The 26,847-nt window shown below is 26.2% G+C and overlaps 2 protein-coding genes across 4 annotated transcripts; both read left to right on the top strand.

Annotated features, from left to right (window-relative positions):
* Positions 1-8,256: 8,256 nt before the first annotated feature.
* Positions 8,257-10,967, top strand: LOC132942834 (neuferricin). Its single transcript, XM_061011488.1, has 4 exons — positions 8,257-8,901; positions 9,000-9,140; positions 9,315-9,504; positions 9,594-10,967. Exons 1-4 carry the CDS (start codon positions 8,607-8,609, stop codon positions 9,778-9,780), a joined length of 813 nt encoding a protein of 270 aa, XP_060867471.1. The 5' UTR covers positions 8,257-8,606; the 3' UTR covers positions 9,781-10,967.
* A 4,211-nt stretch (positions 10,968-15,178) lies between these two features.
* On the top strand, positions 15,179-26,520 carry LOC132942969 (amyloid protein-binding protein 2). Of its 3 annotated transcripts, XM_061011704.1 has the most exons (13): positions 15,179-15,465; positions 15,552-15,695; positions 15,759-15,947; positions 17,661-17,768; positions 17,859-17,982; positions 18,046-18,181; positions 18,259-18,430; positions 18,494-18,748; positions 18,814-18,938; positions 19,023-19,186; positions 24,793-24,977; positions 25,038-25,203; positions 25,283-26,520. In XM_061011704.1, the coding sequence occupies exons 2-13, from the start codon at positions 15,558-15,560 to the stop codon at positions 25,528-25,530; spliced, it is 2,010 nt and encodes a 669-aa protein (XP_060867687.1). In that variant the 5' UTR covers positions 15,179-15,465; positions 15,552-15,557; the 3' UTR covers positions 25,531-26,520. The 3 variants fall into 3 exon arrangements, with proteins under 3 accessions (XP_060867687.1, XP_060867686.1, XP_060867688.1); XM_061011703.1 differs by having other exon boundaries at positions 15,180-15,695; XM_061011705.1 differs by having other exon boundaries at positions 15,180-15,695; positions 19,023-19,153.
* Positions 26,521-26,847: the final 327 nt, after the last annotated feature.

Consider the following 26,847-nt stretch of genomic DNA (forward strand, 5'->3'; position numbering starts at 1 on the left):
TAAATAATAATATAATAAGATGCTCGTCGTCGGCTATATAGTATGAACAATATTTGGCTATTTATTAAGCCACATTTGAGTGCGTGCGGCTGACATAATTTACTTATAAATAAACCCATATCGAATTTAATTTTCATATAAAATCAAGGAGGTATAATATTATTATCTTAAATTGAACTAATCCATATGAATACTCAGAAGTTACTACATTTTTCTTTATTTTAATTATTTCGGTTAAAAAATATAGTTAGTTAAGTCAATAGGAAATGTCACTACTGGGTGGCTTCTTTCATCAATCCCAGTCATGTTAATGTAATATATTCTATATTAGCCTATATTCTTATTGTGCCCCCAGGATACCAGATTGTATATTTCATTAAAAAATAAAAAAAAAATTTTAATTATTTCATTCAATCAGATCAAAATATCATATTAATATATTATCACCAACTGACACTACGCAATCAAGATCACTTAAATAAAAATAATTATCTTAATATTGTTGTGTATTTATTTATTTTTACAGAACTTAAAATTAAAATGTAGATTTGGTTTATTATTTAGGTTCATGTTAATTGTATAGTTTTTTCTTAGTGTAAGAAATTGGTAGACAATCTGGCTATTGTTATAGGTATACATGGGACCCATTGCTATTAGTACATAGGCGTAGGGTGGTCGATTTTTTGGGGGGCTTAGCCCCTCTTAAATACACCTATGTATTAGTAAGTATATTGAATATACTAAGTGAGCCCTAATTATATCCAGTTTCCCGAGAGGGAAAATGGACCCAGTACGCGCCTGCTTTAGTATTGAAGAAGTTGATATTTCTAAAACATTCTTTGACCCTTCTTTAGAGAACGTGTTAATAATTGTCAGGATTGTTACAGAATCAAAATCACACCAACCTAAGTCTCACAATTTTGTCACAGCCGAGGTATGTTTTACTCGAAAAAGTAACCGTATACTTTTTTCTAATTTAATATATATTAACATGTACCTGCGAGTGCGAGAATGCCGGTTCTTAGAATGTGGATACGGATCGCGATGCGTTGACGTGCACTGCGGTGTGCCCACCATACACACTAATGTTAATTTACACTCGCACACATTGACATGGCCCGGTTGTACTTGCCACATAATTGCCTAATTCTTACTCAATAGAAAATGACCGACTTGAACCCCATTATTTTTTAAATTTAAACAGGACACTTGACTTGAATCAATGACTATATCCTATACATGAGGCCCCTATTTCTAGTACTAAATTGATATTTTTCAATAACTTAGTAAATTAATTTTATATTTAATTAATTTGCATATTTAAATAAAACGTATTATAAAATAAACTTATTATTGTTAGGTATGTTTAAAATAAAACAAATTATTCAGTTTACAACGTTATTTACATCTCTCAAAAAATAATAAAATACAATATTCCATGGTTCATTAATTATTTTTACATTTCATATTTAATTCGTCCCAAAACATGGACACGGTGAGATTATTTTTATCAACAATGAATTTAATATTATTAGTATCTATAAAATAATCATATATAAATTCAATATTTTTATTGAATGAATAGTAAAAATGGTCTATTTGTTGAAATTTTTTGATTGAAACATAAGGATACGGCAGCTCTTCTGCATGGACATTCGCTATATCAGTAAAGTTTTTGATACTTTCTTCATCTATTGTTTTATTTTCAAAGTAATCTATGTAAATGTTAATGAAATATAGTACAATTCTTGTTAAATATGTTGAAAATGTAAGACTTTGCTGGAGTTTTTTAAAAACTTCTTTTATAAAAACAATTTGTTCATTTGATGGTAGCCTATTTTTAATTCTGAACATACACAATACTTTTGTGTATGCTTGATATAAGTACCATTCCAAAACAGTCAATTGAAAAGTATAATCTATCTGATGATTGTCCGGTGTTTTAAAATTTTGGTATAAATCTTGACACATATTTAAAACTTGTTTTTTATATACATACCAATAAAAGTGAGTTCTATCCGAATCCACCTCATCTAGAGATTTTATTGTATCGATATACGTGTGTCCTATTTGTACTTCGGAAGCACCATCGTAGAGGTGACCTGTTATTCTACAAATTATCTGCATTGAAAAATCTATTTCTTCCTGAATATAGGAAAAAGGGAACTTACTTGAGCACATTAATTCTGCATGAAGTGTATTATTTTCTTCAGTTGCTTTACAATTGTTTAGTTGTTGATAATCCATTGTAATAACTGTGCTCAATATTAACTGTTTTAATATAACGAATTCTGAAGAATTGATATTTGCAAGTGATTGAGATGTTGAATCTTTGACATGATTTAATAAATTTAACAACGTGTTTTTAATCATTGACTCGAGATCTTTAAATTCATATAAATAAGTAACGTTTTTAAATATAGTTAATAAATATGAATCTAAAGGTTTCTTTAATTCTTTATCTGGCATTCTATCTAGCATCACCCATATCCAAATAAATCCAATCCGAATTTGAGACACAATCGAACACACATTACTTATCTCATTTGAAGCTTTTGTTATATTCTCGTAGTGAATTTCGTCAAGTAAATAGTAATCTTTCAACATATCTGGCTCTTGTAATAAAATTTCAAACGTTTGTTTGAACGATAGAAAATATGGACTTACTTTGATATTTGTAATCAAATTAGTTATTGATATAATAGTCATACTATTGTTTTTTTTTGTTTCCAAGTGAATTATTGATGATGTGCTTAATATATTATTTAGTATACCATTCAATGATTCAAAATTATCCTTATCTGATTGACGGTAATCAGTCAAAGCATTTTTAATATCATGTATGAAATTTAAAAAATCTGGTGGATAATTATCGGGTATGAAATCCATGTATTTATTGAATCCATCGTATAACTTATCAAGTTTGGATAATTTCTCATTAGGATCATAACTAATATTTTGTAGTACATCCATAATTTGTTGAGAAAATAGGCTCCTTAATGATTCAATTAAAAATATTTGGTAAATTAACACATTTTTTATGTCATAACTTGTTATTAATGATTTGAAAATGTTCATTGTTTTTTTTGGAACCGATGGACATTCAATCATTAAATCGTAAAATCCAATATCATTTGTGTAGTCATACATCAAAAAATTATACGGTTTGTACATATCCGAATTAATATATTTATCGTCGTATAAACCTATTTCACTTAATTTTTTCAACTGTGATAAATATTTATTCAGAGAATAGCTGTTTAGATTTTTTTTTTCCGTTGACATAATATCTAATTCCGCAAATTCGAAGAAACACATTTTACAAATGAATATCTCTATTAAAGAAATCATTTGATGAATCCATTTTGTTAGTAAAGTGTTTGCATATTTTTTAGGATTAATGCCGTTCTTATACAGGAACACATGGATACTCAATAACGATATTGTTAATGTTTGGTCACTAGATTTTAGATCTGAAGATAACTCTTTAAAGTTAAATAAATTGAAAATTACTTTGCCCAAATATATTTGTAAATCTTTAAGACTTTCAAATGTTTTTTTAGGTTCATGATATAAATATTTTAAGATATCACGAATCAAATATGCATACTCACATTTAAGAGCTGTGTACATAAAATTCAAAGTTTGTAGTACATTTGGTTTGGAAACGAAATATTTTGTTTGTGACGATGAAGTGCTGGGTTTCAATTGTTTAGGTAACTGTGTCAAATACATCTCTATCGTTTGAAATTCATGGTTGATTAATATTTTGCGACGAGGAATAATAACAGACATCCAATTTTCATTTGTATTGATCATATAATTTACTATAAGACTTAAATTGTCAGTTTCGTCGTATCTAATCGTTTCAGATACATTGATTAAGAGACACAAAACAAAAAATAAAAATATCTTTAAGTACTTCATTGCACACGCGAAACAAAGGCTAGTAAAAAATGTAATACTATACTGAAATTATAGTTGTTATAATGCTAATGGCATTAATGTTATTATTGAAGATATATTTTTAAACTGAAATAACACTTGTGATTACACAAGTGAATGTTCTCACATACATTTCGATTTATAAGACCTAGGCTTGTTCTCGATCGTTTTGAAAATGCGATTTATCTTTGCATAGAATTCAGTTCATATTTGATTTGCAGCACAAAATAACAAAATATGAATAAACGAATTAAGAAAGTGTGCATCCATAAATTATTTTCTCCTGTTGATTTATCTCCACCACATATACCAAGTTAGATTAATGAACAGAAAAAGTGTGTTGACCTAATTATACTTTATTTAAAAAAAAAATAAAATAATTAGAGCTAATTGTGTAACTGTACATTTTTTTGTAATTTAAAAATATTATTCGTGGATATCTACAAAAAACTTTTAAAGTATAACAAATTAAATGTTTTCGAGGAAATCACATGTAGAAATCGCGTTTTCTAGTGTTAGGGGTGATGTACAAAATTGTATAAAATAAAGTACATAATACTGTACGAGTTACATTTTGATTTGATAATAATTGGTCATGGGCAGTGCTAGGGTAACGTTACCGCAGCACAGACATGGGGAAATCGCGTTTTCTCATATTAGGGGTGGTGTACAACATTTTATTTTAGATGTTCAAAATTGTACAAAATTAAGTACATAATACTGGATAATTTTGATATTCAGTTTCAAACTTGGCAGTGCTGGGGTAACGGACCTTGGAAAAATATTATTATTATTGTTGATTATTATTGTTGCCTATTAGTAAGTTATTCTTCTATACCTATCCAGTAATCCTTATCTGATAATTGTTTCCGAGAATCGCCGTCACGAGTCGGGCAACCATGCCGGAAGCAACTCTCACACGCGCATATGCACATGTCAAAACATCGCAAAAAATGAAATATATTCATGTTTGCATAACTATAAAAACTACTAAAAGCGGTGGTGAATTAATCATACTTCCCGAAGTTCGATTGTAATTTCGAAAAAATGGTTGAATTTATAAATTTCTGGACTACGATTCTTAGGAATCACTTTTAGATTCTGAGCGAAGTAATGAATGTATTGATTTTACAATGATGTGTTTTTTTTTTATTTTTTTTTTGTGCCTGTCGTCACCTTATAGGACAGTAAAAGTGCTTGGATTTTCTTCAACAGTAACATTTCTGATAGGAAAGGGAATCTAGTTGTATACACGATAAAATTTTGAAAATAATTTGACTCTTTTTGAGTTGTTTACGGACATTTTCAGTTTCCTTTTTTTTCAGTTTTTTTTTCTACAAATATCAATAAAATTTTATTTGTTGGGTAAAAAAGCTTGAAATTTTAATAGAAGGCTCCTGCTATATTGTTACAATGACATTTGAAAAATATTAAAAATCCTTAGTCACCATTTTTATTTATAAACATTTAAAGTTCAAATATTGACAAAATACGAAAAAATTACGAAAATTAGCAAATTATTTTGAGTTGAAATTTCATAAAAATTTTTCTTTTTCAATCTAAGGTTTGAAAATGTATTACAAGATTAGTTTGTCTACCTTTATCAAAAAAAAACGTCTACAAGAAAGTTAAATTAAATTTTTATGAGCGTTTGAAATTCATATTTTTACAACATTTGATATTCACTCGATATCTCATGTAACGATTTTCTTAATTTGTTGAAATTAAAAAACGTATGACTGTCGATACTTGAAAATTTACTTGAAAATGTTTGTATTAGCATTTTCTATACACCATACAATTTTGAAAATAATTTGACTCTTTTTGAGCTTTAATATATACTTGGTAATATTATAGGCTGACTGACCGTTTTCGCTCAGAATCGTTTTTTTTATACAATGATATTATAGCATTGAATTCAAATTTAACACCATCCATTAAAATTACCCACTTGTAACCTACAGTACAGCAGAACGATATCCATTGCGCATTAACAGTTTTCAAAAAAATTTTATTTTTTTACCGTAAAAATGGTAGATCATTTTACAAAATATTATTTATTATAATAATATTTTCTAAGCATAATAGAATTTTCAAAATTTATTTTTGTATTTTTAGCTATTTATAAAATTATGAAATATTTTATTATTTAAATTTTTTTCTTAAATTAATAAAAATGTATTTTTTACATAAAAAAGAGTGAAAAATTAACACAAGATCCCGCATTAGTTGTTCAATTTACTTCTTAGAATTTTAAAATAAAAATTAGGTACCATGTAGGCGTGTAGCCACATTATTTTTTATGAGCTTAAAAATGTTGATGAAACTTGATATTCAAACGTAAAATATCAATTTAATCTCAAACGATTTTTGTTATTTTAATGTATTTCAAAAAGTATATTAATCGTAAAAACTTGGAATATTCTACTATTTCTAATAATACTTAGATAATCTATACTCTATGAAATTTTGAAATATTTAAACTAACAATTTTAAATTATTTATACTTGGAATCTTAGAATTTGTTTTATATTATTTTTTGTATGCCTAAGTGCTAATACATATTTTTTTCTCTATAAAAAAGTGACAATTTTGTATAAGGCACTACTTTATGTAATTGCGGTCTTACATCATTCTAAAAATATCGAATTACACGTAGTCACAATTTCTTTTTTTTAGACATTTAATTAATGTTAAAATGTTGATAGATATTCAAACGAAATTTAAAAAAATTAGTTATTTTATTGTTATTTAAAAAACTTTACCTTTACGTAGGCATATTATATTTGTACGAACACAATGAAATCAAAATATTATTTACTATTTAGACTAACTTTAAACTTTTAGTCTTTCACAAACCTATTCATGCCGTTCAGCGGTACGTACCTATTGAGTATTGACATAGGTATATAAATGAATAACAAAAATATATGATGAGTAGTAAGTTTCGGCCTTTTGGGTGTTCTGGGTCCCCAGCAAATCTCAAGAATCCTATTAGATACATTCTATATTATAGTCCTTTAAATCATGAACATAATATTATAGAAAAATATGAAACTGATACACTCCCAGCTATTGTACGGGATCATTCAAAAAATAATCTACTGGCTCAATCTAGTAGCCAATTTTTAAAACAATGTGAAACTTGAAAGACTAACAATAGTATAATTTAGTTGTAACTTATAAGTTATAGATAATAAATATTATCTTTGAAGTTAGTGGTAGAGATGGAAATATCGAAAGAGTTACGCTACCTATTTAAAACATCGAAAAAAAAAATAAAATTACAAGCAACTGGCAATAAACAGTAATTATATTTTTACTATTCGTTAAAATGAAATCTACAATTTTTTCTACTTAATAAGTTTCTTATAAGGCTAGGCCTGACTCTTGAACTTTTCACCAAATATATTGGTTTAAATAATAAAAACATTACAACACCGACACTTAATTCTAAATTCTAATTTATTATAACTGAATGTTCAAAGTTGATTGAAAGTTATTAAAATGTATCCTTTAGGACTTAGGCTTTAGGCTTTAGCCCTATAGGATTAGGATAATATTATGTAGAATGGTATGTAATAGGTACTTACCTATATGGATAAGTTGAATAAGTTAATGTAGAATGAAGTTAATATACAAATACTACCGAGCTAAATATTAACATGAATATATTTTATTATATAGGTTTAATATAGGTAGCAAATATTTAAAAAAAAAACTGTCAATAATTCAATAAATAATTTTAAAATGTTTGTTATAAGCACGGTTGTAGAATTGTAGATATAGTACCATGGTTATTACTTATTAGGCATTTTAGCATAGACATATTATACTTATACACTGTCTGATATACAATCTATTAGGTATATACCTACTTATATAGTTATATCACAGATTATCAGCCAGTTTTTGTTTACATCACAAATTTCTATGAGTCTGTGATTTACCTATATCTAAGTGCACAATCTGTGCTTATATTATATCTCTTATTACGTTTCAACTTTCAAGTTTCAACCGTGGCCCACGGGGGAATTGCTTTGCATTGCTTCCACCCAACCACACATCGTTTATTTTATAACAATAAAATGTACATCGCATTGGTCTCTCTAGTGGTTGGCCGCGCGATATCACAAGAAAAATCCTTTCCCGGGAGAGCTGCGACGGCGCTACAATTAAATAAATTTGATTTTAAGCAATTCAAATTTGAATAGGTATTATAATATTATATCTATGTTTATAACTGATAACTCTTGATAATTATGGAGTGATAAAAATTACTATCATTACCTCGGGGATGGCGTCTTTATATTACATGGTGCATGCTTATCAGTTATCACAAAGTGGCAGCGGTGGCCAGTGGCAGTCAAATGTCAATGACGGCCCGTCATAAGTCATAAGCACGGTTATTAACAAGCATATTATAATAAGCATGTTAACCATCATGGCTACTTGACCATTCATGCGACATGGACTACACTTTTATCGTGGTCATAATATCAATGTTTAATGTGACAAATTCAATAATTAAAAATTAAAATCATGGTTGTTACTTACAAATAATTATTACTTATTACTTGTTACCTACTTATTAGTTATTATTATAATTTTGTTTTAAATAAATCATTGTAAACGCCTAACGATATTTATATTTAGTTAATATGGAGGGTTTTAATTTAAAAAATACTTTTTTCTCGTGTATAACAATTATAGTATTAATATTGTCTATGCTCTTTTTCTATGAACCCGCTCAAAACTTACTGTGTAGCTTCGCGATTTTTGAACGATTCTTAATTAACACACCAAAAGTGTGTTCTCTTTTCGATACAACGCGATTAAGTCGATATAAAGGTGTTGATGGAGGCAAAATATATTTATCCATTCTGGGTATTGTATTTGACGTGACAGAGGGTAGAAGATTCTATGGACCTGGTGGTTCGTATAGTGGATTTTCCGGTAAGTAACTGGGCAGTAGGCACCTATTAAAAATAAGTTTAAATAATTTATTCTTTATATTATTTTGTTTATTTTTGTGTGAAACAATATATTTTTAGGTCGTGATGCCAGTCGTTCATTTATAACTGGCTTATTTGATGAAGAAAATCTAACTGATCATGTCAGTGATATGAATCCAAATGATTTAATAGGACTGGAAACTTGGATCAATACTTATAAGAAAAAATACAAAGAAATTGGTACTTGCATCTAATATTTTTATATCACCTACCAATTCAATATTAAGGGGATGTTGCGTGTGGATGAGAGAGAGTAAACAAATACAACGTAACATCCTCTTAAGTATATTAATAAGCCATCCAAGTTATGTTCTATTTATTTAATTTGTATATTATATCATTCTGTTGTTTTAGGAAAATTAATTGGACGTTATTACGATTCATCTGGTAAAGAAACTGATTACAGTAAATTGGTGTTTGAAAAAATACAATCAAGTAAAATGGCTAAAGTAGCTAAAAATGAAGAAATGGCACGATATCCAAGTTGTAATATAGAATATGTTCAAGAAAATCAAAAAAGTAAAGTCTGGTGTACTAAATTGAGGTAAGGTCAATAGGAATAAAGACATTGTCTAATTATTTAAGATTTTAATATAATGTTGGTTGTTTATATATATATATATATATATATAGTGGTGGCATTCAAAGAAATTGGATTGGAGTACCTCGTAAATTACAATCATTGGATGAAAATGGAAAGTTGTCTATACGCTGTGCATGTGTACAACTAGATACCCTAAGTAAAGCTGAACTAATGCATATCAATGAGTATGAGGATTGTGATGTTAACGCGACAACTTGTTATGTAAAAATTAGTTAACCTGACTTGATCTACAAATATGCGTCATTTCTTGTTTTTGTTATGCCATATTGCTATTGTAGTATGATTTAAATGCAAAATGTTCTCTCTGTGATAAACTCCCATATAGTATCAAAATCGTTAACCCCAGTGAACAATAGGAAATGCTATATTATACCGTTGAATAATATAGTTTAGAATAAGTTTAATTAATGTGCCTACAAACTATACTATGTACCAATTATGTTATGATGTTTACAATTTTTATACAAAAATATTCTTAAGAAAAAATTACTCAATGATTTGTGTGTTGTTGTTTTATAACACATCTTGATTATAACTTATAAATTTTAATATTATAATAATTATTGTCTTAAAAAATTTAATAGTCATACAAATAATGATAAATTAATATAGTTTTTTTTTTTAAATTGTATACAAAATATAAAAAAAAGCATTGAACATTAAACCAGGTGTTAATTGTTATAATACATTATGTTTTGAGGCTTTATATTATGAAAATTATTTACACATATTTAATCTGTGCCTAAACTATCAAAAAAAATGGAATTTAGTAACTTTTAATTAATAATGTTTATTAGTTATTTTAACTATAATTAGCTTATAATAATAAACGTAGCGCGCAACATAATATTAAGTAATACGTATATAGATTATAATGATGTTTTGCCAAGCCAAATTATGTTTAAGCTACCTTTTATTTTATATATTTTTATTAGTTTTAATTTGTAAAAATTAGCACAATAAGTTTATATGATAAGAGTAGTATATAACATATTAACATAAAAGCAATGATTATAAATATTAGTATTTATAATCAATGATAAAAGGTATGATTAAAGTAGCCATTAGTGAGTACATCATCTAGTGGGATAATTTCCATATTATATTTTGTGTAAACAACTAAATATTAATAATAATATCCTAGTTCCTAGATATGAGTCTAGATAATAATATAGTATGTCATATAAACACATATAAACATGTTTTGACATTTTGTCGAAATTTACAATAGTTGATAATTTGTTTTTAGAAAAAAAATTGAACAAAATTGAATGCATTTTAGAATATACTTAATTATAAATTGTTATAAATATTGGAAAAAAATTCATGGGGAGGGATCTATGCCCCCCCCCCCCGTTTGACCACCACTGTATCTAACAAATAAATCATTTTTTGAAAACTTATATTTTTAATACTTTTACTATACCTATGTATAACATTGAGTAAGTATTAAACTTTTTGCAGGTCAAAAAATAAATCGATGTTTTTTAAATTTGGCAGAAAGCTGAATCGGTCCAAAAGGGAAGGGTACAATAAATAAATAAATAAAAATAAATAAATATTACGTACAAAATATATATGATACATGCATAGGCGCAACTAGACCTCTAAAACGTGGGGTGCTATAATATAATATTTTAAAACATACAATTTATGGTATTTCAATATAATAATGATAGTTAGACCTAAAAAAACAAAAGGTGCTAAATTAGAACTTGGGGGCGCTAAAGACCCTTTTGCACCCCCCCTAGTTGCGTCAATGGATATATGTATATATATTTAATATTTATACTAAATGGACTGATTCAGCACACACGAGTAAACGACTATCATTGTATTTGCCATTTAGTAGGTACCTAAAGGATGGACTGGTCTAAACATAATATATAAAGGTCTACGGTTGTAACTATATTGTAACTGAACAAAACAATCGTATTACTATTTAATATTTATTATGAATATTATTTAGTAGGTATTAATTATTATATTTATTAACCAATGATATTAAATGTACACATATCAACATAAGGATAATAATATGTGTCCAGGTGACCTAAATATATAATATAATATCATATATTATCATATAATATTGTTCTATGATAATATCTGCTAAATATAAATATATAGGTAGGTAATATACTAACATGTATGAGTATAACAGATACCTAGGTACATATTATATAGAATTATAATTTATATAGGTGTACAGTACACCAGACACCAGTGTCCATATGTATAAAATATAAGTATAATTTATATACTATACAATATTTAGGTATATCTCTAAACTAGTAAAATTAATGTTAATTGTCAGTGACAGAACAAGTAACAACATAATATATTATCTCAATTATTTATCATATATATATACCATATGGTCGTTTCAATGAAAATTGTTGAAAATATACATACCTTATCATGCATTTAAATTTATTTCTGAAGATATTTTTCAACAACGACAAGCCAAGATTTAACTTTAACTATTTATCTTGTAAATATATATGAATTATAAATTATAATCATGCAATATATCTTCTATTCTTTTATTATGAACGAGGTATGTAAATATTTGAATGTGACATCAAGACGCGTGCGTGTTGACGTGTTGTTCATAATATTGAGTTTGTATTTTAGATTAATAATAATATTATAATCTTGTAGATTCTTGAAATATAATATATTTATATATGCATTAAAACTTAAAAGCTTGGCTATGAGATTACAAATCATTTTAATATTTAATGATATTTTAACAACTATTCAGTCGTACCTAAGTTATAAGAGTTTAAGTAGGTACCAGGTACGTTTAACTCGTTGAAGTATGAATGTATATCCACTATAATTTAATGTTTAGTTATTAGTTTACCAATGTAAAAAAAAGAATTATCGTTTCTTAAAGAAATAGTTGCACTTAAAATAATGGTAACCCTAAATGGATTAAATTAATATAATAATATGAACTGAAACAGATGAAATTATTATTTATTAAATATTATGATTTAATATAAATTATAATATATATAGTAATCAAAATATTAAAGAAATATTATTTTTAATTAATTCTATTTTGCATTTACCCGTTGGCCGCTAGTGTTGGTAATCGTAATTGGTATACAGTATACACTAATACACAAAGTTACGAATAAATGTACAATGCCAAGTGAAATTATAGTGTCTAAATGTCTAACGAATCATAATTTATTTTCCAAGTTGTAAGTCTCAAATGTTTGGTGTGAATGATAATTTGGTTTTTAAATTGACATGTAATAATATAATAGATAAATAAATGAATTGTACATCCCCCCCTTGAAAAAATCCTAGATACGCTACTGATACCTCTGTGTATTACTTATTGTATTGTGCCATTGGAATATCGCATGGTTTTATGAGTCTTTATGTACACATGCAATAGTTATTGTTTGCACAACTAATTGTTATATTTAAAGGCAATGGCAAAAAATAAAATACGTTTATATACCTATTTATTTTTTTCTTCGCTATTATTTAAAATCATAGTTGTAGGTTTATTATTTCTGTGTTGTAGCTATTGTAGCCTGTGGCTATCTACAATATTTATATTTTATATAGGTATACATACAACATACTACATGTCTACATACATAACATTATTATTGTAACCGCAATTGTATAATAATTGTAGTTCATACAATATATATATATATCTACGTATAGCCGTATAGGTATTAGGTACTACGTGTCTCCGTACTGTATATATATTATTATATTATGTTCAACCGTAATATAGCCTATAGGTATATTATGTTTTGCGTACAATGCACTGACAACTGTCAAGTGCAAAACACATAAATAATAGATATTAATATTTAATATAATTAATGTTTAACCTTATCGATGTTTGATAAACCGGCAACTGTGCACTGTAGTAATTAAATAATAATACTATTGGCAATTTTCACGCTAGTCTATGTTTGACACGTATTTCGTTTTCATTGTGTACCCATTACCTATATAGGTATCTACCACGTGTATTATATTATTTATATGTATGATCTCTAAATATATTTGGTAATTTTTGCCTTTTGATGATTTTAGATTATTTCTAAAATCTAAGTTCAAGCACTCTTGCTACAGCTGTGTACCTACTATACCTATAGTGTCCAAGTCCTAAAGAAATTCCTGAAGTGTGGCTTGTTTATAACAATCGAAATAGGAACATTTTTATTTCCTTATACGATGCCCCATTATAATATGTACGTTATATATCCAATATGCTATATATTTTATTGATCACCCTGTTTAGATACCTACATATACATTTTGCTCAGGAACACTAATTTTTTTCTATATTTTATTCTGTCTATAGATAACCGTCATTATTAGATTCCTATTGGCTATATTGTTTAAAAACAACGATTGGAACGATTTTTTAAATCTAATAATTTAATTATTATAAATTATAATTTTTTATTGATCATATCAAAACTTTGGCAACTATAGAGTCATTATTGTCACATAGGTAATAACTACATGGCAGGTATATATAACTAACATATAAATTGTTTGGTGCTAATTCGGTATGCGCTCTACCAGTGTTGGCGTTCTACACTCGGTCTACGTTCGGTACGCTATATTGTTTAAAAGCAACGATTGGAACGATTTTTTAAATCTAATAATTTAATTATTATAAATTATAATTTTTTACTGATCAATTTACCAAACTACTATATCTTTGGCCCCCCAATAAAATCCTCCTCGGTACGCCCCTGCTGAATACTGATATAGTTATTATTTACCTACTAATTATTATAGTGTTATAAACTTATAAGTATTAGCATTGATATTTGGTCTGTATGGTATTAGCAGCTACTACTAAAATAGTCCATAATAATGTAATAATGTAGTACTATACCAACAGGATAATATATAATATCTATATCTTTAGGCCTACAACCAGTAAATTAAATGAAGACTGCAAAATAAATAACAATTAGAGTTCTGCCAGACAGATATTAAAATATAATAGTTTGAGTCAATGTAAAATACGATTATTTTTAAAGAAAACGTTCGAGAATATTTTTAAACTTCAATAATTCAGTACAAAAACTGTAGACATCAGATAGTTTTTAAAATAGATTTTCGGACCCAAAAAATTGCTGGTTTACTATTAATTTTTATACTTCGTTACAATTATTGTTAAATGTTACCATAGCCCTAACACCTAAGAGATCTTTGTTTAACGCTGGGGAAAAATAAAATGTATAAAATATAACTATTTAATATAATAGCGTTTTCCACCATACCGCACTGTTGCACCTAGGTTGCACTGATAATCGTCCTGGGTGCAGGCTGGTGCAAGTGTAGATGAAACATAAAATCAATACTTATCACCGATATATTATAATATAATAAAGATAATTAAATATTTGATGGATACTTTCACGGCCTTTAGACTATAGTACTTTGGTACTTATCAGGAAAATGATAAAGCCCACCGTCGACTGGAGCTCGTGCAACTATCAATGCACTCAGTGCAAAAAATTGGCCGAGCGTATTATAGTGAGGTGAAACATAAAAAATGTCAACCAGTGCGCACCAGTATTCCAGATGGAACATACATTATGTGCACCAGACGCCAACAGTGCAGTCGGTGCAGTGTGGTGGAAAAAGCTATAAGAATACATCGTTATCAGCGTCACTGATAAAAGTGTTACGGTGATAACACAAGATTCAAGACATAAAGACATTAGACAATTAAATAATTCCAGATGGAAATATTTTGATGTCGAATTGCTTTTAATTTTTAGTTCTAAGTAGTAGTTTAGCCTCAATTAAGTGAAAATAATACACGAATCAATTTTAAATGAAGTCTTCATCAAACTGGCATAATATTATAATAATATACTAATTTGTTTCACCGTCAGTAGTTTTGAATGTGGTGCACTGGTGCACACTATACTAATACAGTAGAGATATTTTTTTATTGAAATATTTATATCCTCTAGATCATTATGAGTAACTCTAGTCCTAATGTTGAGTCACTTTACAATAAGTCATTAAATCAGTTTTGTGATTCCATGAACGAAGACATCCTGCAAAATGTGTTAAAGTGGTTACCACCATCAATCAGTTTACAAATGATATGGAAGGTTAGAAATACTTGAGTAAAAGAAATTATATTTTAAAAATAAAATTGTCAATTTTTTTTATAGATCTTACGTGTAAACGACGGCTGCGAAAAGTTTGTGTATAATCATATGATCAAAGATAGTGAGCTTTCTTCAATTAATCGAGGACGTGAAATTGCTCAAATGTCATTACAAAATTCAGGCTATGTAGCGCCTGTCTCTTATAGACAGATGAGTTCTGAAACTCATGAAGGATTTGCCACCATACAACAAGTGACTAACACATTTTTTTATTGTGCCTATCTAATTATTGTAGTGTTGTGTTATTCTATTCCTCATAAACTAGGTCAGTATATGGTACTTTGTTAGTATCTATTGAAACAAAAGTAAAAATCATAAGAACTTAAAATTATAATATTAACTTATGTATCAGCTATCAATTTCAAATTCAATACAAAAAATATCGACAAGATAAACATTTGTGTTATAATAATCTGTATAGATTTAAATCGGAAGAAAATTTTTTTTTGTATAAAACATCTAATAAATAATAATTATCTAATATTACTTACTTATTAACTGGTTGCTAGTCGCACTGTGGTCAAAAAACCCATACTTAATTAATATCATCTATTAAGCATATATTTTCACACCAGATATTTAAGCCTCAACATACCTTATAATCAGGTCATTATAAGTAATTTATTAAATATGATAAGAGATTTAAATATAAAATCATCCATAGGAAAAAATAAAACTTTAATACCCATAATATTGTGGTTACATCTACCAATATGTTTCTAATCAATTTATAACTTAAAATCAAAAAAATATAGATTAAATATTTTATTGTGGAGGCCAAATTGTAGCAATGTCTTCTAAAAGATTTGAAATGAGTATCTGGCATGTTTGAATTAATCTAAAATAAGAATAGTTATCAAAATAAATATTTAAAATACTATTAAATGTACAAATTTGTTCCTAATTCAGTTTAAATTAAAAAAAATTATATAATGTAATTTTGATATTCATTTAATACTATACAAGTATTTATTTAGTGGAATTTTTAAAATGTTTTACAACAAGATGTGTCCAATGTCCATAAATAGAGGTTACACAGAATCAATAAAAATAATACATCCATTAAATTATTACATATTATATAAATATATTGTAGTTAAACCGTTTAATAAGTGTACTATTATTCATGAATATTTTACAAAAACTGCCAATTGCCATGTATAGGACCTAGCCTATATTTATCATAGATGTTCTATACTCACTGTAGATTCTTGATAGTTTAAACAAAATTGTTATATCAGTATAACACCTACATACAGTCAATAATCAGTTATAGATTATTATTTGTCAAAATGTCACCTAACTTAATGTTTCTTATTTCTTAATAACTTGAAGTTAAGTCGTTGAATCAATAGTTTGAATATTTTAAGTCATAATATGAAAGTTATTTGTCATTAATCTAAAAAATAAAAATAGTATTGAAAAATATTTTATCATAAAAGAACAAGGAATATGTAAACCATATTCTTAAAATATAAGGTTAACATGTGGTGAGTACCTACATTATTTTTCTAACAAAATGTAAATATTAATGTAATTTTGTTTATAAGTTATTTATGTTTTTTTCGATTTTTTGTTCAAATTAAGAATTATATCTTCTAATTTAAATTAATTTTTATAGTAAAACAGCAAAACTATTATTGGTTTTTTTGTAAACTTTGTAAAATTAAAGTCAAAAACTTGTTAATTTTGTTTTTGGAATTAAAAAAGTTAAACACAATAAAATGTATTTTTATGATTGAATATTGTACATTTTTAAATTTAATTAAAAAATGTATAATATGATTTATATAATATTAGATAATACTTAAGTGTTTAACTTTTTTTAATTTAACTAAAAATGTTATGATATTTCAAAAATAATTTTAGAACTAAAAGTTTAATTGTTATTTTTAATTTTTTTAGACCAAATTTGTTGATTGTTATAATTTTTCTAATTATTTCAACTTAACTTTGTTTTCAAAATTGGTAGATGTCACCAATTATCGAAGTCAGCTGTTCACTATTTTCCAGGTAATATATGAATAAAACAAAACTAAAACAATTAGCTGTAGTTATATAAATGATACTACATATATTAAATATTTATTATTATTTTTTTAGATTTGTGTACAAATTAATGGATTTAAATTTCCCCAACATTTGGCTGATGAATGGATAAAAATAGAAATAGAAGATGACAATGACAATATAAATGTTCATCATATTGAACAAGGTCTCAAATTAGGTTTGTAGAATTAGATTTTTTTTTAAATTTTGAAAATCTATTGAAATTGTGTTTGAAAAATAGGATTTTTTCTTGGTGATGCCGGCTGGTTCAGTGAATGTGCTCTAGTCTTATCGCATACATACAAAATAATAACTACAAAATGGGTGTGTCTTGATCGAAATTTAGAACTGGTCAAAATTATTCAATGTCTAACCAAGTTAAAAAAAATCTTGAATTAAAAATTAATTAATTTTAAATAATAGTTGATTTAACAAAAATAATTTTTATCTCTAGGTGGTTATTAGTAGTGTCAAACTACCATAATTTTGATGAAGCTAAAATAGTATTACAACATATGCTACAGACCATCAATATCATTGAAAAAATAGAAGGAAGAACATTGTGTATAGCGTATGCATATGTGGCCGTTTCACAATACTACTATGTATTAATGGAATTTAATGAGGTATGACACTTTTTTATGAAGATTTATTTTTTTCACATTTTTATAATAAATGTGATTATTTAGGCTTGGTCATGGGCAGTTAAATCTGTCTATGAACTTCGGGATAAGAGTGCTGATATCTTGAAACTGCTGGTTATAAGTCATGCCATTAGGGTTTGTTCTGTTTTGAACAAATTGAGTACAGCAAAAAAATTGATAAATCAATTGCATACTTACGAAAAAGAAATTGATCAGAACATTCATGTTGATATGTTACTGAATGAAGCATGCTACTCATTAAAAGCTGATTTAGCAAAAGATAGTATTAACAGTTACTATGTAAGAATTGTTTGTGATGGACTTATGATAAAAGAATACTATTAATTATCATTATTACATTATAGATTGCATTAGACTCTAGAAGAAATTTATTTGGGTATTACAATTTACATACTGCAATTGTTTTTGTTGATTATGCATACGCTAGATATGTTTGTGATTATTCAACAACTGACTTTAATGAAGCTATGTAAGACATTATACATTTTTTTACTGTTGGGTAATGATCTAATAAAAATTTTTAACTTAATCCAACGATCATGACTACCTTTAGGCGAAGCATTTTACAAGGCATATTTATTATGGAAAAAATTGGTTTGCCAAATGATAATATGTTATTAGTTAATGCTGGACGGATAAAGGCATTGATACTAGAAGAAAAAGCATTGGACATAATGGATAGAGGTATCGATATTTACATTCATGATAGTATACGAGGTCTGTGCATTTATTTTTTTATTATTTTATTATTTTATTATTTATTTATTTTTTGTTTGTTTATTAATTTATATAATATCCTCAGAGGGGTAAATGAACAATGGTTAACTGAAATACAAACACTGAAACACTACAAAACATTAAATCGATAAATGTGTAGATGAGAAATCTTATACACATGGTTACTAATTATTAATTTACATTATTTTCACCAAGAATTATATTCTCTATTTAAAAATATAATTAAAGTTGAAATCGATTTTATGGTCCTTATGACCTTATTACTACTATGTGTCTAAGTACTAGCTAGGTTCAAGTTTTCGATTTAATGCTCTTATTGTTTTAATAATTATAGCGTCTAAGTGAAATGAAATATTAGCTGTAACATTGTAAGATGGGCATTTTAATTCCACTAATGCAAACATTTTTCTACCATCAATTTAAATAGAAATAAAATATGAAATTTGTGAGGGATAAAATACCAGATAGAAAAGCAAGTTACTCAGAAATTCATCAACTAAACTTAAAAGTCAATTTCTGTTCAGCATCTAGATTCTAGACGCGTCGGTCAGTGGTCACTTCATATCTAGAAGTTGACCATGTTCAGACCGGTAGTTAACTCTAGACAATGCAGGAAAACTGTACTTCTGTAGATATATGAAAACTTAAAATGTTTTAAAATACCTTCTTTGAATCTTATCTGAACTGCCTATACAATTTTTTGGGATAGGCACCAATGATTCATATTCTAAAATAGGTAAAACTCATAAGAAATTAAATATTTTTAAATAAATTAGATTGTTAGAACCCCAAAATACTGATTTATATTAATTTTATTAATCATATAATGGAAAATTGCTGGGTACTTCTGTTGACAAATATAAACATTAAAACTAATTTAATGTTAAGGACTTAAGGTATATTGTTCATAATACAGTCAACTCGCGGTATAACAAAGTTCGATATAACAAAAATCTTGGTATAACGAATAAAACTGTCGTTCCCTTGAAAATCTCGTGATATAACGAAAAATTAAATGCATTTTTGTCCCCTCTATATAACGAAGTTTTTTTAGGCAAAAGTTCTCGCAATGTAACGAATTGTTATAATTTTGGAGATTGATGTTACAAATTATACGAGTTTGTTTCGGCTATTATTATGCGATAAGATAATGTTCATGTCGTTGCTTATAAGATACACGTCAATATAAATTAAGCTATAACGGAGTTTATTTCAGCGATTATCATGCGATAAAATAAATGACTCTACAAAGTTATTGTAACCTCTACGTTATGTCGTTAACGTTTTAGTTTAGTTTTGTTGTTGTGTCAAATTTGGAGAACACTATTGACCGCATAAGCGCAAGTAACAAACAAAAAAAAAAATTACCGATTTTTAAAAAAAATAAATATGTCTATATATGTAATAAACTAAAAATAAATTGTAATTAATTAATAAATAATATGTATGTATGTATCTAATAAAATATGTGATAATATCTAGGTAATATGTATGTATGTAATTATACAAATCTAATAAAACCTAGATTTATTTTCTTTTAAATCTCGTTTAAACGAATTTTGTTGATATATGCTTTTGATATAACGAATTTCGGTGTAACGAACTTTCGATATACCAAACTTTTTTCTCAGTCCCTTGAAATTCGTTATATCGCGAGTTAACTGTATTCTCAAAATATAATTTAATATTGCTTGTAGTTTATTAGTATTGTTATTAATTACTAGAACTACTTTGCTTATATTATATTTTCATATCAGCAAAGATTTATTTGCATGACTAAAAAACACTAGTTATACATTAGTTTAAAATGAATTAATAAATACTATAAACAAATTAAAACAGAATATAACCTTTAGGTATTCCTGATACACTACTTTACAAATAGATAGTAGTTTAAAAACTAGGGATTAGTTAGATAAGTGTGATGAAAACAGTCCACCTAGACATATTTATCAAGTCTGTATTAAAATATTTCATGTTTGAATCAAGTATTCCTATGGGCTATGATTGATTTTTAATTACTCAAACTCATACATTTTCAATAATGCAATAATGCAATTATTTACATTAAGATAATTAATTAAACACTAAGATATTAGTTACCATGGATTTACCAGAGATCAAGGCTGTACATGTATTTGTATATTTATTCACAATACACATTGGAATATTGTGTTTAACAAAAACAAAATGATTAAATAATTATTTTGAGCATATTTTAATGATTTTAAGTGCGTAAAACCGCTAGTTATGAATCTATGATAATTTATTTTCAATATTGTACTTAATAAGTTCTTTAATATGTTGATAATTAAGGAATGGTGTCAAATTGTTTTATAGAATGTATTAAAAATACATTTATGTACCAAGAAACTGTAAACTTTATAAGTTTAATCAACTTCTCATACATAATTTACTGTAGGTTATCATCCGGTATTGTGTTTAAATTTGCATTTGATGGCTATAAGTAGAGAATTATTTATGAAAATAATAAATTTAGTTAAGAAATGCCTATACTATGTCCATCGAGAGAATATGACTACTTCACGCATACAACTATGAGTCGCTCTCTCATCTCCATTCTATTCTCATTCTCATTCTTCAGTCAGTTATCATTGGGGTTTGGATTTAAAGACAAATGCCTTTTATTTTGGATAAAGATAGAAAAATAATTCTTATATAAAAATGTGTTTGATTTAATTTCTATGCTAATGGTATGCTAGTAATTACATTTGCTTTATTTTGCCTTTTTTGATTTTTTTGCCTTTTATATTTTGTGTTAAATTATCTATTGATCACAATAATTATACTTATTTTTATAGTGCAAATCGATAAAAGCTTGTGTGGACTACGCTTTTGTTTGATGATATGGTTAAAAATACTTGTAATGACTAGAAAGTTCGCATAGTCAAGTCACATGGGTGTGTTATTTTCTATGCACAAAAATATTTTAAATTCAAACCATCAATGCTTTACTGAACACAGTTTGTTCAACTATAATAATATGGTAGTACATTTTTTTTCCCACACAAATTAGGCACTGGTGAAAAAACCTATTACATTTTTTAATTGTTCTTTATTTATAAATCATAAATATAAAATGCCTTTAGCATTTTAAGTACTTTTTTATTCTTTATAATATTAATGCCTTCAATTTTGAACCCTAGTTATTATCGATGGTGCTACGGTCGAGAACGGCTTTTTCTAGTTTGTGTGCTCTTATATTTTCTCTGTGAAGAGAATATACTATAGGTATTTTCTACCTCAAATATTCTCAAACCTTTTTTCCCCGTACCGCATATTGTGTACCACCAATGACTAAAAATAGAACTGTTCAAAATTTCAATACATATTTTATAATAACAATATTTAAAAATAATAATTTAGGTACATTTAACAGTATAATTAGTAGCTATTGGCTATTTATACAAAACATAAAATAATATTAGATTTGTTACAACCATATAAGTAAAAATATTAATTTATTAACTTTCCATACTGCCATCACAGTGTTTCCATGTACCACAATTTACAAATCACTGGTTTACCACATTAAAAAGAAAAATATAAATAGTAAAAATACGAAAGTCACTTTTGTCAGCAATTTTGGTTGAGTTATCAGAGTGTATTCTATTATAATATTTACTTATTAGTAGACCTAATTTTTTATTATTATTTATTATTATTCAATTTATTATTAAAAACCTCAAGAAAGTATGCATATTTTAGATTCTGAGTGAAACGATGAATGTATTGATTTTACAATGATGTGTGTTTTTTTTTTTATTTTTTTTTTTTTTTATTTTTTTATTTTTGTGTCTGTGTACACGATAAGTAGTCGAAATAATGCTTCGATTTTCGACTTCAGTATCTTGTTCGATGGGAAAGTGAATATCGTTGGTGCATTGGGGAGGTCAAAATTTTAATTTCCCAGTAGTTTTCAAAAGCGATGTGAAAAACAAAAGAAAAATTAAGGAAAAACGGGAATTTTTACGCAAAATCGATTTTTAACAAAATCGATTTTGGTTATTGGTGTAACTCTAAAACAAATGACCGTAGATGCATGAAATTTTCACTGGTTGTTTATATTTGCATTTTCTATACACAATACAATTTTGAAAATAATTTGACTTTTTTTGAACTGTTTACGGACATTGTCAGTTTTCAGTTTTTTTAAATTTTTTTTCTATAAATATCAATAAAATTTTATTTGTTGGGTAAAAAAGCTTGAAAATTTAATAGAAGGCTCCTAGGTTATTGTTTCAAAGGCAGATGAAAAAAATTAAAAATCCTTAGTCACAGTTTTTTTTTATACACGTTTAAAGTTCAAATCTTGAAAAAATACGGAAAAATCACGAAAATTTGCAAATTATTTTGAGTTAGAAATTCATAAAAAATTTTCTTTTTAAATCTAAGATTTTAAAATCTAATACAAGATTCCTCATAAGTTTGTCTAACTTTATCAAAAAAAAAATTTCTACAAGAAAGTCAAATTAAATTTTTATGAGCGTTTTAAATTCATATTTTTACAACATTAGATATTCACTCGATTTCTCATGTACCGATTTCCTTATTTTCTTGTAATTCAAAAACGAATAACTGTAGATACATGAAAATTTCACTGAATGTTTATATTAGCATTTCCTATACACCATACAATTTTGAAAATATTTTGACACTTTTTGAGCTGTTAACGGGCATTTTCAGTTTTCAATTTTTTTAGTTTTTTTTTCTATAAATATCAATAAAGTTTTATCTGTTGGGCCAAAAAGTGTAAAAATTTAATACAAGACTCCTGATATATTTTTACAATAGCAGTTGAAAAATATTGAAAATACATAGGCACAGTTTTTTTTTATAAGCATTTAAAGATCAAATTTGGACAGAATTTATCAAAATCTCGAAAATTATCAACCATTGTAATTAATAAATTATAAAATGTTCAGTTTTTATAGCTAAGGATTGAAAATTTAAAACAAGATTCCATGTAAATAGATAATTCGGTTACCAAAAAATCTAAAAAATACACAAGCACAGTTTATTTGTATAGTCATTTTAAGTTCAAATTTGGACGAAATTACATAAAAACCTAGAATAACTATTTTAGTTATTTTGTTGTGATTGTATAATATTATTCGTGGGCACTTGAAACTTCTAATTTGTAATATTTTCATCGATATATTATGATGAATGATGATAGTATCACGGTTTGTTGTTGATGTATAACGCGTTATATGTACCTAATGGATATTGTGATATGATTAATTTGGAATTTATTATAGGTCAATTTTTTTTTTAATACCATAGATAAGTGTATAATATGTCTTATACCTAGACTGACATATCGTCTCCACTCAGAATCGTTTTTCTTATACAATGATATATCATTGAATTCAAATTTAATACCATCCATTATACAGTGACCCACTTGTAACCTACAGTACAGCAGAGCGACATCCACTTGCCCACCTTTTTAATAAGATACTTTTCATATGTTTAGTATACATTTAAATAGTTAATGTTGCATTATTTAGATAATTGAATTATGATTATAATGCCTTTAAAAATAAATTATGGTTTTTCAGATTTACAAGCTGATGGAATAAAGCGTTTGTTGGAAAGAATGAAGAAGAACATGTTAAATGAAGCTGAAGCCCTCCATTTAAAAGCGTTAAAAGTTTCTTTACAAGCAGTTGGAGTGAAAGCCCTGCTTACAGCAAAATCATACTGCAATCTAGGAAGACTTTATCAAAGCCAGGAAAAATATACCGTAATATTTAAATTCTTTTTATCTTTAAATTACTGAATTTTAAATTGTTAATGTTTACAGCAATCTGAACAAATGCATTTAAAAGCTATTGAAATCAAAGAATCAATTTTAGGTAAAGACAACCCTGAAGTGGCTCTATCTTTAGGTCACTTGGCTAGTTTATACACATATCAGTTAAAAAAATATCAAGATGCCGAAGAACTTTATTTACGTTCAAAAACTATATGTAAGTTATAATAAGTTAAACCAAATCTTATAATTATATAAAAATATCGAAATATATAAGGAAAATTATTTTAATGTAGATGAAACTACCTATGGTCGCCAGTACACAGGATTACTGTATGATTTCCAAGGATTAGTAGAAGTTTATCGTGAACTAAATAATACTGAAAAGTTAAATCAATACAATGAAAATTTATTAAGGTTTCATGAAACACGTGAAGCTTGGTTACATCAGGTGCACACTGCAATTGATGAAAACTGTACTAAAGACGATTTAAGTTTAGAAAAATTTAAATGCATACTTAATGAATGCGCTTGTGACAAGTAATAAATTTAAATGTAAAAATAATTAGAAAACTAAAAAAAAAAATTCTATTTATAAATATAATATTGATTAATATTTAATTTTGTGTCTACAAGAGTAATATTAATAATATTTTATTCTGAGTGTTCAATTATTCTTTTTTTATCATGTTAATATTGCTTGTGCATTACTATTATTTTTAAATTAATAGAAATACAAATTTGTATTTATTAATTTATGCTATCAGATAATTGTTAATTTATTATTATTATTTGATATTCAAATTAATACCCTGTACAATATACTTGTTGTCATTACTTAAGGCCAGAGAACATTTACCTGAGGTCCTAATGAAGGATTTTTAAGATGACCCATGACAAGTATATTTATTGGTTATATTACCTATATTTTTTATATTCATCCAATAGTAATGTTTTTAAATTATAATATTTGTGTTTGGTCTACATACATACAAATATTCTATATTGTTGAATATCATTGATGCATACATAATATTTTTTAATCACATTTTTTTATGGTTATTAACAATATTTTCAGAGTATAGTGGAGTTATTTTTTATTTAGACTTACTTAATTATCTGCAAACTGTATCCAGTTTTGCAATTGATTAATTAATATTATCTATGAATAAATTAAAGTAATTCCACATATTTTTAATAAGAAATGTATAATTATTAAAAACATAATAATATGTGTTAATAATTTTAAATTAAAAATGTTTTTAAATTTTATTTTGTTTAATTTTAATATTAATAATTAATTGATATATTTAATGTAATTATTTAAATAAGTAAAATTAATTATTATAAGCAAGCAATAATGCGTATATAATTTGACAATTAATTGTGTCAAAAGACTATACTTGCATACTAGTTGCATAGTACAATTTATATCATTATTTAATATTTATAGATAAGAAGTTTTTATGTACCCACTACCTATAACATTTTTAGAATAAATGTATTTTCTGATAACATAAAAATAAATTTAATGGTACCTAACTCATTGTCTTAAATTATTAGATGAATTTTATTCTAAATATGAAATATGTTTGAAATGTTTATATTATGCAAATATGTTAAAATGTAAACTCTTTACTCGTTTGGTAGATATATTTAGCATATTATTATCAAAGCATAGCTTAAAATTAATGATTTATTTTGAATAGTAATCTTAGAATATTAGTATATACTCACATTTAAAAGGTTCTAAATTTGATCACATGTGTAATTAATATGTTATAATATTACAAACATCATCAATCTTCATTATATTCATCCATAGCGTCACAAAAAACATGCATTTTATACATAATATATG

Source organism: Metopolophium dirhodum, chromosome 4, assembly GCF_019925205.1.
Source record: "Metopolophium dirhodum isolate CAU chromosome 4, ASM1992520v1, whole genome shotgun sequence".
NCBI classification, from domain to species: domain Eukaryota; kingdom Metazoa; phylum Arthropoda; class Insecta; order Hemiptera; family Aphididae; genus Metopolophium; species Metopolophium dirhodum.

Excerpts from the sequence above, each read along its gene's own strand:
- LOC132942969 (XM_061011704.1), top strand. The coding sequence starts at position 15,558 with ATGAGTAACTCTAGTCCTAATGTTGAGTCACTTTACAATAAGTCATTA. Across the intron at positions 15,696-15,758 it reads GTTTACAAATGATATGGAAG|ATCTTACGTGTAAACGACGG; the intron begins GTTAGAAATACT and ends TTTTTTTTATAG. Across the intron at positions 25,204-25,282 it reads TTTACGTTCAAAAACTATAT|ATGAAACTACCTATGGTCGC; the intron begins GTAAGTTATAAT and ends ATTTTAATGTAG.
- LOC132942834 (XM_061011488.1), top strand. The coding sequence starts at position 8,607 with ATGGAGGGTTTTAATTTAAAAAATACTTTTTTCTCGTGTATAACAATT. Across the intron at positions 8,902-8,999 it reads TTCGTATAGTGGATTTTCCG|GTCGTGATGCCAGTCGTTCA; the intron begins GTAAGTAACTGG and ends ATATATTTTTAG. Across the intron at positions 9,505-9,593 it reads GTCTGGTGTACTAAATTGAG|TGGTGGCATTCAAAGAAATT; the intron begins GTAAGGTCAATA and ends ATATATATATAG.